Source organism: Muscardinus avellanarius (genome assembly GCF_963383645.1).
Source record: "Muscardinus avellanarius genome assembly, chromosome: 20".
Taxonomy (NCBI): Eukaryota; Metazoa; Chordata; class Mammalia; order Rodentia; family Gliridae; genus Muscardinus; species Muscardinus avellanarius.
Window position 1 is genome coordinate 7,509,721 of NC_137806.1, and position 15,431 is coordinate 7,525,151.

Consider the following 15,431-nt stretch of genomic DNA (forward strand, 5'->3'; position numbering starts at 1 on the left):
AAGACTTTTATAGGCTCACATCAACATAAATACCACCTTTCCTAACTAATGTTATCTGGGTGTCAGCTATTTTTGACATTATTTTATTTAGTCTTTTGAAACTATGACTATAACAAGTACATTTTACCCCTCGTAGTATAGTGAAGATCAAAAGAGATGATATGGGCTAACAGCTCTTTGAAAGTTAGAAAGAGCATATGATCATGGGAATTTAAACTATTCTGTTTACTGCAGGGTATATTCAACTATGCAGGGTAGAGTTGCTTGGCTCATTAGTCAAATAGGTTATTATTGGCTGGGTTTAGTAACCATTGTTGTTTTAATGGATTTCTTTTCACTTTCTGGTATGCTAAGCTAATAGATAATGACACTGGTGAATGTTCAGAGGTCACTTTTTTCCTATGTCTGCTTTAATATTGGTGAATGCTGCCTATGAAAATGGAGAAATTTAAGCCGGGCGTGGTGGTACACGCTGGTAATCCAAGCATTTGGGAGGCTGAGACAGGAAGATCGTGGTTTCTGGCCAGCCTCAGCTACTTAGTAAGGTTCTTTGCAACTCGGTGGGACCCTGTTTCAAAAATAAAATGACAGCTGGGCTTGGTGGCACACACTTGAATTCCAGCATTCCGGAGGCAGAGACCAGAGGATCGCGGTTTGTGGACAGCCTCAGCTACTTAGTGAGGCTCTTCACAACTCAGTGAGACCCTGTTTCAAAATAAAGAATAAAAAATAGGGCTGGGGGTGTATCTTGGAGGTAGAATGCCCCTGGGTTCCATCCCCAGTACAGAAAAAAAAAAAAGACTAAAAAAAAAAAAATAGGGCTGGGGATGTAGCTTGGAGGTACAATGCCCCTGGATTCCATCCGGTATCTAAGGAAAAATGTAGCTGGGCGTGGTGGCACACAGCTGTAATCCCAGTACTTGGGAGGCTTGATGGGAGGATCAAGACGCAGGTTCAAGGCCAGTCTCAGCAACGGAGCAAGACCCTGTTTCAAAATAAAAAACAGGGCTTGGGTGTAGATGGTTTCTGAGTTCAACCTTCAGTGCAGAACAAAACAAAAAAAGAAAAATTTTGAAAAAATTATCTCCTAACTACCAGGTCATAACTGTAAGAGGAAGAGAAGGAACAGAACCTTCAAAAGTTAACTGACCGGTAAAGAAATGATGGAATTCAAGAGGCTTTTGTAGATGAATAAACAAAATCCACACCCTCTCCATTTATACTGCTGTGCACCTCAGCTTCTGGCTACCTCTCCACAGTTCTCAGGGTAGAGACTCTTGTCCTATGTAAAACCGCACGTGCATACCTTTATACCTTTCTAATTTTTTTTTTCTGTGAATGTGAATATCTCACTATTGTTTTCGTTTGCATTTCTCTGATGCAAGGTCAACTAATGACCTTGACCATTTCCTATGCTGGTGGGCTTGTTGTATTTAGTTTTTTGCAAACTGCTTTCTTATATCCTTTACCTATTTTGTATTTTTTTGGTACTTGGGATGGAACCCAGAGGCATTCTACCTCTGAGCTACACCCTCAGCCCTATTTTTTATTCTATTATTTTGAAACAGGCCCTCACTAAGTAGCTGAAGCTGTTCATGAACCGCAGCCCTCCTGTCTCAGCCTCCCAAATGCTGGGATTATAAGCATGTATCACCACACCCAGCTCTTTATTCATTTTCTATTATGAATTCTATATTTTGGCTGGGTTGCCACAGATCTTGGTGTCTTGAGAGTTATTTCTCTGTCAATTTTAAAAATTGCAAAAGCACCCAATCTGTCATCTTTTGGTTAATGTTGTCAATAATGTCCTCCTTGAAAGGAATTTAAAAAGTTTTCTGGTTTATTTCATAAAAAATTTGCCTGATGAGGTTTTTCCTGGGTAGCTTTCCTAATGGACTGACATCAGAGAATTCCAGTAATATATGCATATCTGTGTTTATAGCAGAAAAATTCACAATAGCCATATTATGGAACTAACCTAGGTCTCCATCAGCAGATAAATGGGTTACACAGTGGTGGAACATACACACAATGGAATTCTACTCAGCAATAAAGAAAAACAAAATACTGTCATTTATAGAAAAATGGATGGATCTGGAAAACATTGTATGAAGGGATATTAGCTGTTCACAGAAAATGAAGGGTCATATGCTTTCTCTAATATGCAGAAGTTAGGGAGGAATTGCAGGACCAGAGGGGCTTCAGGTAACAGAGAAGAAACTTCAGTGGAGCCAGAGAGGTGTTCTAGGGAGAGGAGTGGGGAGAGGGGGGATCGGTGATGGATGAAGGAATCACTCCTACTGACATATGGACCTATGTGAGAATCCCAATGCCAACCTCAATATCCTGTGTGGGGAAAGGGAAGACCGGGGCTGGACGGGAGAAGCCCACCCAGTGCTGTGTACCGTCGTTGTGACTGTCGTTATGATGGGTGACTCTAATGCCCCAATCAGAGCACTTAAGAATAAAAGATATATTTTATTTATTTACTATTTATTTATTTATTTATTTATTTATTTATTTGAGGTACTGGGGTTCTACCTCTGGGCTACGCTCTCAGACCTATTTTTTGATATTTTATATGGAAAGAGGGTCTCTTAAGCCAGCACAGCTGGCTTCGCACCTGCGCGATCCTCTTGTCTCCGCCTCCCAAACGTGGGGATTACAAGGGTGCGCCACCATGCGCGGCTAAAAGATATATTTTAATTGTTAAACACAACAACTCATTCTCTCATGCTGTCAACTATTAATTTTATAGTTTCACCTTTTAGGCAGATGTTCGTCGTCTTGGGTTTACCTGTGTACAGTGGTATTGGGTATAACCCAGTTATTATTTTTACCTGTTTAGTGAGCCAGGGTCTCAACATTGCCATCCTTTATTATACTTAGCAGTGCCTTATATCCATACATGTGTCCCTAAGCATTCTCTTTTATTTCATTGGTGCACTATAGTCTCACATAATGTGGACCATGTTGACCTCAGCATTTTTTTGTGGTCCATATGTGGGTAAGTATGTCTTTTTTTTTTTTTTTTTTTTGGTACATGTGTGGCACTGGGGATTGAATCCAGAGGCATTCTACCTTTGAGCTATACCCCCAGCTAGATTTTATTTTTTATTTGAAAATAAGATCTAGGAGTCTTGCTAGGTTGAGGAGAGTCTCACTACCTGCTGAGGCTGTCCTTCAACTTGCAATCTTCCTGTCTCAGCCTCTCAAGTACAGGGATTAAAGGCATGTGCCACCGTGCCTGGCATTAGTATGTCTTAAAATTTTGTGGGACAAATTCTCCTTCTCTTTTCTTTTTTACAGCTAGCGTTTATTATTCCATTTAAACTTCAGCAGGCTTTTAAAATTCCTCAAAAATACATTTAGAATTTTGATTGGTTTTACATTAAATTAATAGATAATTATTATTTATCATAAATTTTAATACATTTATAATTATCATCCCCTTTGAGAGCATAGGATGTCTCTTATTAACATGTGTCGAGATAATCTATTCTGTCCTTAATTAAAGTATTCAAAAATATTTTCACAGAGGTTTTATGTATTTTTTATTACATTTATGAATTTTGTTGCTTTTTTTTTTTTTTGCTGTACTGGGGATTGAACCCAGGGGCATTCTACCTCCGAGCTGAGGGTCTCACTATAAGCTGGTGAGGCTGGCCTACAATCTGTGGTCTTCAAGTCTCAGCTTCTCAAGTCTTGGGATTACAAGTGTGAGCCACCATGTCTGGCTGATATTTATTTTTTGTATTATAGCCCATAATTAGCATAATTTTGTTCCAACTTTTGAAATTGGGAACTCCTCTGTGTTTGCTGCTGTATCCTTCTGACGCGCTTGTATGTTTACATTAATGTCCGCCTCTTTCTCTTATGTTCACTCTGGGTTTCTCTTAAATCTATATGGTATTTCCTCACTTCTACTTCCTTGAATTAAATACTTAGATTTTTATTTCTGAATCTTGTTTCCTGATCAACCTATGGTATTTAAAGCAAAAGAAAAGTTCCCTGTATCCTATCAGTGGTCCATGAAATTTTTTACTTGCAGTATTTTCACTGCCGTTCAATACTAATTACATTTCTTAGCCTAATGGTAATTTATGAATGCCTTTAGCTTCCAAGGAATATGAAATGTATTTAAGCTGCCCTTTTAAGAAACCCAATTTATAATGTAATGCATTAAGAGTAAAAGATAAACTATGAAGCTAATCCTTTTGACTTTGAGGTTCTCTTTGTAAAATAATTTGATTTATTTTTGATATTTGCTCATTACTCGTGTATGCGCTAACAAAGCGACTTTTGAGTGATATGCAGAGGTTCGTATATGTCTGACAACATAAGTCCACTCATTGTAATACTTACTTGTTTTTTGTTTTTGTTTTTGTTTTTTGTATTGGTGATTGAATCCAGGGGCATCTACCTCAGAGCGACGTCCTCAGCCATATTTTACTTTTATTTTGAAACAGGGTCTCACTAGATTGATGCGAGTCTCACTACTTACTGAGACTGCCTTGAACCTGCGATCTTCCTGTCTCAGCCTCCCAAGTATTGAGATCTCAGGCATGCAGCACCATGCTTCGCTTAATCATAATACTTAGATATTTGCCAAATATCTAAATATTTGGTTCTTTTTGCTTAATTTATTCATTTCTCAAAGAGGCGTGTCAAAATCTCTCGTTACAATTGTTGAAATATTTGCTTTTCTCTAAGTTAGGAAAACTTTTGATAATTTCCCCTCCCCAAGTACATGTAGATGTTCTTGATGGCTCTGTCTCCTACATCTACTCTTCCTTTTCTTAATATGTTGCCATTTACATTAGTTAGGTGTTCCAGTTACTTATTTCGGCATATGAAATATTTGCAAAGTATAATGACATAACACAGATGTTTTATTTTTCTTCCAATTCTGTGGGGTCACAAACATGGGAGGGTGTGGTTTGAGTAGTTTCTTCTCAGTTTGTAAAACATCAGCCAGGGTGGCTGGGGCCGGAGTGTCCACTACTAATGTGTCTTCTCCACTCATATATTTGGCAACTGGTGGGACATTTGGAATAGCTGGGGCTATATGGGCATGGCTTGGTAATCTTTCTTCTCACACAGTCACCCCGTTGGGCATGCCGGGCTCCCTCACAGCAGGATAACCCAGGACAGCTCTTTTTCCTAAACACAAAACACACTTACCCTTTCTCAAGCAAACATCTCCCCACCCCTCATCTCCTCTTATTGAAATCAGGATGTAGCCATGAGGTCCAGAGGAGCATGAGGCTTCGTGTATAGGGTTCCTTGAGTATGTTATCTCTTAACTCTGAGAGGCCTGGAAGGAAACACTTGTTCCTACATACAACTATGGTAAAGGGTTCATTATAATAGTCCCCGAGTTCAAAACGCAGGGGAGTAAGATACAAATGCCAGTTACCAGCTCCTCACGATTCTGAACACATATCACTAATTCTTTCTCTAAAGGGCTTGGCTTTACATTTTGGGCTCTGGAGTATGTCCTCTGAATTGTCCTGCCTTTTCCCTAGGATATGAACTATTTGTAACTGAGTAGACTTCTCAGCCTGCTTCTTGATCATGGAAGGTTGGAGGTATTTTTAAATGTTGGACTGTCTTTTTACTTTTAATTCAAGATGACAGTGTTCCTGTCTATGCCAGTAATTGAAAATTGTTGTGGGTGTCTGGGGATCTTACTGAATTTTATTCTACCAGAAATAAGCCACACCCACAGATTTCTTTGAGACGAGAGGTTACCTTGGGCTCTGGGGCTACTGTGCGACAAAAGATTAAGAATCTTAGAACCCTTGTTTTTAAAAGTGAGGGTCTAGGAGGTCTAGGAAACACCCATATTAGAAGATCTTTGGGTCTAGCTGAAATGTTTTATGAAGATCTATTTTAGATCTTATCAAAGGATTTCATAGTCTCCCCCTGGGATGGTCTTTTGCTTTGAATCCAGGCATATTTTGAAATTATTTTGCTAGAAGTGTTTAAAAATATGTTTTAGTTTCAAGTCTGACTGCTCCAGCTTTTTGTAGTTCTTCTAAATTTGTTTAAAAACCAAGCAGCTACATCATATCAACATTACTCATTAATGGCCTAAAGGTAGAAGAAACTCAAGTTTCTTCACAAAGATAGCATGCACACAGTGGAATATTATTCAACCTCAAAAAAAGAAAGTTCTGAGGCATGTTATAGCACTGATGAGCACTGGGGACATTACGGTAAGTAAAATAAGCCAGTAACAAAAAGATAACAGAAGATCACATACATGTGATGTACTTGGAGTAATTAAGTTTATAGAGACAAGTAGTAGAATGGTGATTCTATTTGAAGCACTGGGCAGAGTCCGGGAATGTGAACTTATTGAAGTTATTGTTATGGGTATAGAATTTCAACTTTGCAAGATAAAAAGTCCTGGAGACTGGTTGCTTGACAATGTGAACTAAACTAGACACATAAAAATCATTTGGTTGGTCAATGGTGCTTTATGTATGTTTTACCACAAGTAGAAAACAAAAGCCCATACAAAACAAAAGTAGGGAAGTTCTTTCCTTAGTCCATGTTTTTCTCTTTGCATTTATCATAGGCAGCCAGAAAGAGTCAGGAAGTGCTCTCTGCTTTTACCCAGGAACTTCCTCAGCCAGATCTACAAGTTCCTTTGCCCACAGGTGACAGTGTTGTGAACCTTTCCAACGATTAGGTAACAAAAGTCCCCCCTTTTTTTTTGCTGTCTAAACATTTTCTTCATTGTCCAAGACTCACCAACAGATTTCTACTTTATCCATTATTGGAACCCTTTCAGTTTTGCCTCTGCATGGTTGAAGAGCTAGATCACACCTTTTAGGTTTTTTGTTACAGCAGCAAACCATTGCTAGGCACCTGAGTCTGTCTGTCTGCCAGTTGCTAGAAGCAAATGACTGATGGTAGCTGGTCTAGCAGCACCTGTTTTTACCACCTTCTGTTTTAGTGGCATTTCATCAGTGCTATGTGAACTGCTAATATTTTTCCAGCTCTAGAGCAGGAAGTTATTGTCCAAGGTGAGCTGGGGAAGAAGAAAAAACACAAGCTCAAAGCTTTCCTTCAATCCTTTCAGCCCCTTTTCCATCCTTTCATCCCCACTAGTTCATATTTTCATTTTGCTTGGATTTTTCTCTTTCCTCTTTATTTTTTGTCATTGTAACTTTAGCTACTCCTCCTTTCTCTTTAGCATCTGAAGTTTCTCCAAGTTTAATTTAGGTGGTTGGTGAACTTAGGGACTGAGGGAAAAAATGTTTAAAAAAAAAAAAGACAAGGGACTGAGACAGGAGGATTACAGGTTCACGGCCAGTCTCAGCTACTTAGGCCCTTTGCAACTCAGTGAGACTCTGTTTCAAAATAAAAAATAAGGCTGGAGGTGTAGCTCGGAGGTAAAATGCCCTGGGTTCAATCTCCAGTACAAAAAAAAAAGGGTGGGGGGAGCCAGGCACAGGGGCACACACTTGTAATCCCAACTATTTGGGACGCTGAGGCAGGAAGTTCAAAGACAGCCAGGGCAATTTAGTAAGACTCTATTTCAGAATAAAATATAACTTAAAAAGGCTGGAGATGGAGCTCATTGGTAGAGTGTTTGCCTAGGTATTCATGAAGCCCTAGGTTAAATCTCCACTTCTGCAAAAAAGACATGCGCTATGAAAAATTTAATCTAGTTTGGAAGCAGTAGACTAAAATAACACAGCATGCTAAGCAATATAAAGAAGAAAAGTGGGTTTCTGGGGAGAGTAGGGAAGCAGATTCCAGATTGGACTTGGAGTTCATAGAAGGCTTGAGAAAGGGCCAGAGAGGAGGTGCAGGGTAAAACATGGTTTGAGAAAAAGGACTCCAGTTACAAAGGTGTCTATAAAGGGATGGTGCCGGAGCCAGCCGGCAAGAGTACGGGTTCTGAAGTGAGGCGTGAGGATGGAGAATTTTAAATTCTAATGTGGGGGAGCCGCCAGCCTACTCTATCTACTGGTCGACCCCTATGTGTGGGTCAATATTTCCCACAGGTCGACGGCTATGCCTGGGTCAGTATTCTCTATTGCGCTGACAACACTCCTGGCCAATGCAACTTCAGGGTCAATCTCATCTTTATTGCGCTGACGCTGACGATGGGTTTGTTTTTCCAGAGGTATTTATACACAGCTACAGGTCAATCAACATTGTCGTGCTACCACCACTGGAATACAATAAAGACCAATACAAAACACATCATTACAGATAGGTCAATCAGTACCCTCGTGTCATCACCACCTGATCCTCTCTCAGACCTCTTTGAACTTTCCATAACCCCAAACCTTGTTGACTCTGGGCGAAGGATAGTCAGCTGAGTCAGAGACACCAATTTAGGGGAAGGCCTTAATGGCTCCCAACAGGATGGTTTTGAGAAATAGCATGGAGGATATTTGGAACCCAAATGCAATTCTGAATCATCTAGAACAAAAGATGTATGCATCAGAGTGGTCAGAGAAGTCACAAGTGTGTGTGTGTGTGTGTGTGTGTGTGTGTGTGTGTGTGTGATTGGTACTCCAACGAGCTTGAATTTTAACCATTAGGAAAGTAAAATACTGATCTTGAAGAGAGAATTGTTAGGGTCAGATTTGTATGGTGCAAAGGTTGCATGGATAGTAGTGTATGATATTTTAGAGCGTTTTAGCTTTTGTGTCCCTTGCTTGCATGGAAACCCTCTAAAGTTCTGGAGTGGACACTAGTGGGGAGTTTTATGGTCATATGTTTTTGTGAAAATGTCAAATTTAATTAAAACAGTCGATTTCTATGATTACATGCATCCATTACACTCTCGCTAGGCTGTGGGCATTTTTGAAAACCTGTTAAGGGGACATTCAGGATTATTTAGGCTGGATTTAATAGCTGATATTAGGTAGATTGCAGTCACTTTAGTGTATAGCTAAGTTATTGGTGGCCATTCTGGTGTAGAATTGGCTTCTGGTAGTACTCTGACAGTAATACTCTGGCAGCCCAAGGTCCCCACCCATTTAGCAGTTATAACTCAGCTGGGCCAAAGGTCAAATTGTGATGTAAATGTGCATTAATGACTTTGAACGATGCTGAACTGTACAAACTTCAGAGCCTACAAACTGGGATCTTTAATTCAGTGCCAGATAGGTTCAAACAGCTATTATTTAAAAAAAAAAAAAAAGCTACGTGAAAGATGAAAGCCTGAACGCAGGTAGTGGTCATGAAAAAGGACGGAAAGTATAAAAAAAGAAAATAAAACCTCATAGTCATAGATTGCTGAAGGATTGTGTGCTATGTACATATATGTTCATATCACACTAAACCTCAACATGATGCATGGTTACAATTCATCAAAAATATATATCAGAAAGATGGATGTGAAGGGTCCAACTTAGGGCAAGTCGGCAGCTGTTCTGAGATCCTATTTATAAAGAAAGAACAGTAGAGGAATCGCCTAGAATGAACCCAGCTTAGGCGTGCTGGTTTCAGGTATGTGGTGGACAAGAAAATATGGTGGTCTGCAGCGGGGCTGAGCACCCAGGTGTTTGGGGCACCTGTTATATTTTTCATTCTCCGGCTCTGGCTTTCCTGTCTAGAAGCCACTTCCGGCCCTGGGAATTTCCCAGCGGCCCGCTCACCGGATGTGGGAGAAGCACTTCCGCCCCAGAGGGCCTTGCTCTAGGGACCCAGGGTGCAGGCAGTGTGGGGCGCCTGTGAATTTTCCCACCCTTGCCTGCACTTGGGGACCCTTAGGTATTTGGGTCGGTGTCTCTTTCAGTGGAATATGCTTACCCGCAAAGAGAGCATTTTCTTCCCACTCAATCCCCTAAACCTCCACTTCCTCCGCAGTGTCTGCAAGCCCTCTCTAGGGCTTTGTAGGTCTCTGAGCCCCAAGGTAAGGCGTTAATGATGAGTTTGCACTGATTTCCCAGCTGGTAAATGCACGGCTCATTACCTCTGATGGCTTTGCGCAGGGCCAGTGTGCTTCAGGAGCTGGGCTTCAAGTCTGAAGTGACTTTTTGGTTTCCATGTATGCATTTGGAATTAAGGGAGAAAGCGCTCAACGATTATGATACCTATTTCTGGACCCAGTTTCCTTCGGGGGAGGGACCAGAATTAGATTACAGCCTCATGTAATCTCAAGGTAGTCAATGTTGTATTTGATTTGGAGATTTCTACTGTCTTGTGACTGAACTCGGCCAGTGTTGAGGAAATCTTGACCTCATTATTACTAACAATTGTGGCACACATAGAAATACATATTAGAAATATTAGAAATTATTAGTGTTTACTTAGAAACGCTTTCAAAATATGACATTCAAAGGAAGACTATCACAACGTGAACAGTAATAGTCCAGTGGGCAATTTTACGACATTGCTGATTGAGAATGCAAATATGAGCCCTTCTAATTGTCCCTTGAACAGCTTGGTAAGTTAGAAATCTCATCTCAGTGAGGCTTAAAAAGTTAATTTGTCTTACTGACATCCTCTTAATCTGCTTAAGTTTTTCCACCCAACGACACTTCTTTCTTTGTAATATATAGTGTACATGACTCAATTATTTATTTATTTATTTATTTATTTATTTATTTATTTATTTTTGGTGGTCCTGGGGTTCCTGGAAACCCTTCTACCTGCAGGCTACACTCCCAGATACCTATTTTTTATATTTTTCTTTGGAAACAGGGTCTCTTAAGCCAGCAAGGCTGGCTTCGAACCTGCGCGATCCTCCTGTCTCTGCCTACCAGGTGCGGCGATTACAAGCGTGCGCCACCACGCCTGGCTTACATTACTCGGTTATTATATCCATTACTTATTAGTTGTCTGTCCCACACTGGAGTTAAGCTCCACAAACAAGGGCTTTTTCTCCCCCCTCTTTACTAATAGATTTCAGAGGCTAGGAATAATTCCAGTTTAGGGTAGGTACTCAATAAGTAAGGAAAGAATATGGTGTTTCTAAAGAATAAAATATAGACCCAGATGTGGGTTTAGAAGACAGGCATGACCTAGGTGGGATATAGATTTATGTAAAATCCTGGTAGTGAAAGCTGTCAACAAGTCAACCAATGTTTCTAGAACCCCTCCTTTACCCCAAAGGATAGCTTTCCACATTCTCCATTAAACATTCTAATATTTTTTAAAACATCTCAGACCTTTTGGTGTTGCTTGGGGGCAGGACCTATACAATTCACCTTTGTGTCCTCTGTAGTATATCTTTCAGTTATAGACACATACCTGATAATAAATATTTGCTAAAAGAGCAAATACATAAATTGGATCAAAGCATTAGGTTGCTTGGGGATCCAGTTATCATGCGTGCATTTGTTTTGTGGCATTATGGTCCACTATAGTTTTGGTTTGCAAAGTGGGATATGTTATTATAAAGGATTTGCACATTTTCTATGATGACTTTTTTCATTCTGAGTTTTTCTTTTTATATGTATTGGTTAATCTCATTTATATAGAATGGTAGGTTTTCTTTGGGTCATATTTGCATATACATAAAAACATAATTTTATCATTTTGACTCTACAGTATACCCCATGTCCCTTTCTCCCGCCCCCGTTCTTTTCTCTACCCTAATGATGGCCCCATGGGAGACACGGAGGGCATTTTCTCATGGGGGGGCAGGAGCGCTGTGTTCTTTGTCCCAATGGCCTTAGATTCCCATTGGGTGTGTTGTAAACAGAAGACACATTCTTTGGGCCTCATGTTCTGAGCACACTCCATCCTATGATACTTTGAGTTTTTATTTTAATGATCATCTGAAAAAGTAAACATATTATGGGTTATATGGATCACTAAATACTCGCAGAGAGACCTTTATTTATGCATCTGTTTTGAGCATGTTAGCACTAGGTGGTGTAGTATTTTATCACAAGTTAAAGAAAAGAACAGAGAAAAAAAAAGATTTATTCACCTCACGTGAAGCCCAACTGACATTAATCCTCTGTTGGAAGATTTCACAGTAGTGTAAAAGGAGAAAAGGCTCGAGAACTTTGAGTAGTAAGATGTGAATAATAGAAGTACCATGGTCCTTTTTTGAGAGGTGATTTAGAATTGGCAAAACATAATCACTGATTTTTAAAAAAATTAATATATAAAATTTAGTTTTTACTAATTGGATTTTTGCATTTATTTTGTAATTTTTCTTGGCTTTTTGTGACCAGGTGAATAATATAGCTGTGGGTAAATTTGAGGTTAAAATGAGGAACTGGAGTCTATTTTTATGTTTTATGTATTTACCTAATATCATAATGAAAATAGTTTAAGTTGGGTGTTAGATACGTTGGAAATATTTTTTTAACTTTTAGTGGCTTTTAATAGGGTGTTTATTCTTTATCCAAGTTTGTGAAAAGCTGTATTCCAAAGCTTTAGGCTTCAGCGCCCAGGACACAGTGTTTATTTCTTGGGTTGATGGCTGAGCATAACACAGGTGTTTCTGTTGCAGTTACTGCGAGTGGTGCTGATACTGCTGTAAAATAAGGAAGAATTTTGGAACAGTGAAGAGAAATTGGTTGGAGAAATGGCAGAATTTTAGGTTAAACTTGAAGTTTTCTTTGCAGTTTAGTGTTTGACTCAATTTGTGAGTTCTCTTTCTGGGTGACATCACAATTGGCAAAGTGAAACACCATCTTTTTGTTTCTAGATTGAAAAGAAGAAATATTAATGGGCCTTTTTGTGAATCTCTCTGCTTGATGTAAGATGTTGGGGGATCTGAAGAGGTATTTCTGGTCATTGTGATAGATCAGGGGAAACAGCAGCATGTTCTGTAAGATTCTCCTCCCTCCCTAGCTCCCCAATCTCTCTATCCTGGACAGTAAGAATACAAAGATAGGAGCCAGACATGGTCGTACTTACTTCTAATCCCAGCATTCGGGGAGGCTGAGACCAGAGGATCACGGTTTGCAGACAGCCTCAGCTACTTAGCGAGGCCCTTCGCAACTCAGTGAGATCCTGTTTTTTTTTTTTTTTTTTTCCTTAAATAAAAGACAAAAAAAGTAGGGCTGGGGTGTAGCTAGGAGGTATAATGCCCCTGGGTTCCATCCCCAGTACCGCAAAAACAAAAAAAGTGCAAAGATAGAAGATGAGGTCCTGAGTACGATTTATTTAATAAAAGGGGTCTGGGGGCTGGTATTATTTCAGAGTGTTGTTTCATACCATATTCAGAGCAAGGTTGTCCGAGGCCCAATCAACAAATTATTTATTGAGCACTTATTATATACTAAGGCATCATATGAGGACTGGGAGATAGTGAACAATAGAGTTCTTGGGTCTTAGGTCAAACTAATTTGTTCTATTGTTTATCTTCACTTGGAGCACTGTAGGTAAATACGAAATGGGCAATTTGGAAAAATTTAGTACATTTTTTTCTGGTTTGTCTGATTTCCAGGATAGAACACAGAGTCAGAAATTGTAACTATTCAAGGTAATTTGTTCTTTTTATCTTTTTGTTTGTTTAGGGGTGTCATGAAAGTTGACATAAACCTTCAGAAAGTGGACATTGACCAGTGTTCAAGTGATGGCTGGTTTTCAGGAACTCACAAATGCCACCTTAACAATTCAGAGGTAAGAGCTTGAAAACAACCTTGAAATCAGAGTGCGGAGGGCCACTGCTGCTGTATATAAAATGTCTACTTAACGCACATGATCATCTAAATTTGAATTTTTGCCATTGGTCTAGAGCACATAGGGTGTGGTGGTGAGGTAAGGGTTTTTTAAATCAGAAGGGAATTTAGCCTTAAACATGTATTTGTGTCATCTGTCATTACACAAAAAGTACACAGACATGTGAACAGATATATACGTATGTATACATATTAATTGCATGTTTATCATGTACATACCCTATCAGCATATACAACCCACATACCCTAATACTTCCATAACTCCAAACAACCTCCTACTGCTCCCCATACACTCCATGTATACTTCCAACCACCCCTTGCTCTGTGCCTTGGGTCCCTCAACTTCCCGACCCCCCAGCCCCAGCATCCTCCATATCCCCCATATCCCTCTAAATAGCTGCCGCACCTCTCCACCATGTCCCTCTGGTCCCCAGTGTTTTCAGTACCCCACACGCATGCTCAACAACCTCTGCATCTCCTCAGTCTTCTGAGTCTCCAGACACCTCCACAGCCGGCCCTCCGAGGCTGCCAGTGGTCCTCCCCAGCCGGAGCCCCACGAGGTCTGAAAGCGCTTCTGTCTTCTCCACTCTCAAACACACAAGATCTCTCTTTGGGCCTCCTTTCCCTGATAGTTCTTAGGATGCTGGTCATTTCTGAGCCTCCACTTCCCATTGGGTGACGCCGGCATTTTTAAAGATGTGAATTCCAGCCACTGATTCGGTGGACCTCCTTAACCTGGTCATTGTCTTCCCGCCAATGGCTTACGACCTTCGGCCTTTTAGTCAGTGAGGACGCTTTTCTGAACATTCTGGGCAGGCGTCATATTGTGAATATTGAACTCTCTGTGTTCATTTCTGTAGATTCTTGCCTCGGGGCTGCTCCTGGGTGGTTCAATAAGTAATCTGTGTAGAAACAGGAAAAAAAATTTACTTTTCAGCATTTTAAAAAATAATTGTCATTGTTTATAATGGTCTTTATGTACTTTTTGTGTTTTTATGGCATGCGTATTTAGAGGTTCAACTGAACCCTCCCTAACCATTCACCAACAAATCCTATGTCCTATCTACCTAAAAATAATAACAATATCAAAAACATAGGATCTTTAGAATGAATACTTTTATTTAGAATATGGATCCTAAACTTTTCTTGTCCAGGTACTGGAGTTGGAAGTGGGGATTTGTGTCCTGGGACAGGCCTATGCGATTCTTGGTGGGGTGTTATGCCTTATATTGGGAACTCTTCACACTTTTTGGTTAATAGTGTTGTTGGGCTTTTTTAGGGTCCTGCAGTTGGTGCTGACCATGCCAGGTACCTGCAGTAGCTCCCTACACATCCTCAGTTGAGTTACTAGGAAGTCTCCCATCCCCGCCTCAGACTGCCGTGAATCGGAGGCTAGACGTTTGGCTCTCTTGATATTTTAACCACTGGGGAGGCAGAGGGAAGCCTGGAAGTCTTTTGCTTGGAGCGTTTTCCATTTGCCCTGGCCTCCTTTTGTCCTGGCCTCCTTTCCCTTCCTAAACTGCTGTTCGGAGCTCATTGGTCAGTGCATATGAACTGGTGCATTTTGGGAAGTACTTACCAGGACGCACATCTTAGGCTGAGAGTCCTGGTTTTATGAATATCCACATCAGTAGAAATAGAGATTTTCACCACGGATTGGATGAGGTGTTTGTCTTCCTAATGTTTAACATTCTTAGAGAAACTTAAAAATTTCAAAAGTTTAAGCGAGGCAAAATTTTCACTTTTTTCCCCCTCTAGATTGTTAACTTCTCAAACTTCAGGGTAGATAAAGCCAGAATAGCAGGTCTG

General features: G+C 40.2%; 1 protein-coding gene across 1 annotated transcript in view; it reads left to right on the forward strand.

Annotated features, from left to right (window-relative positions):
• GPR158 (G protein-coupled receptor 158) overlaps positions 1–15,431 on the forward strand; it is a gene marked incomplete at both ends in the record, with an annotated part of 324,736 nt that overhangs the window by 19,930 nt on the left and 289,375 nt on the right. Inside the window, one exon of the mRNA XM_080717186.1 lies at positions 13,458–13,563. Within this exon, the coding sequence (XP_080573312.1) occupies positions 13,458–13,563 (106 nt within the window). The remainder of the gene's footprint in view (positions 1–13,457; positions 13,564–15,431) is intronic.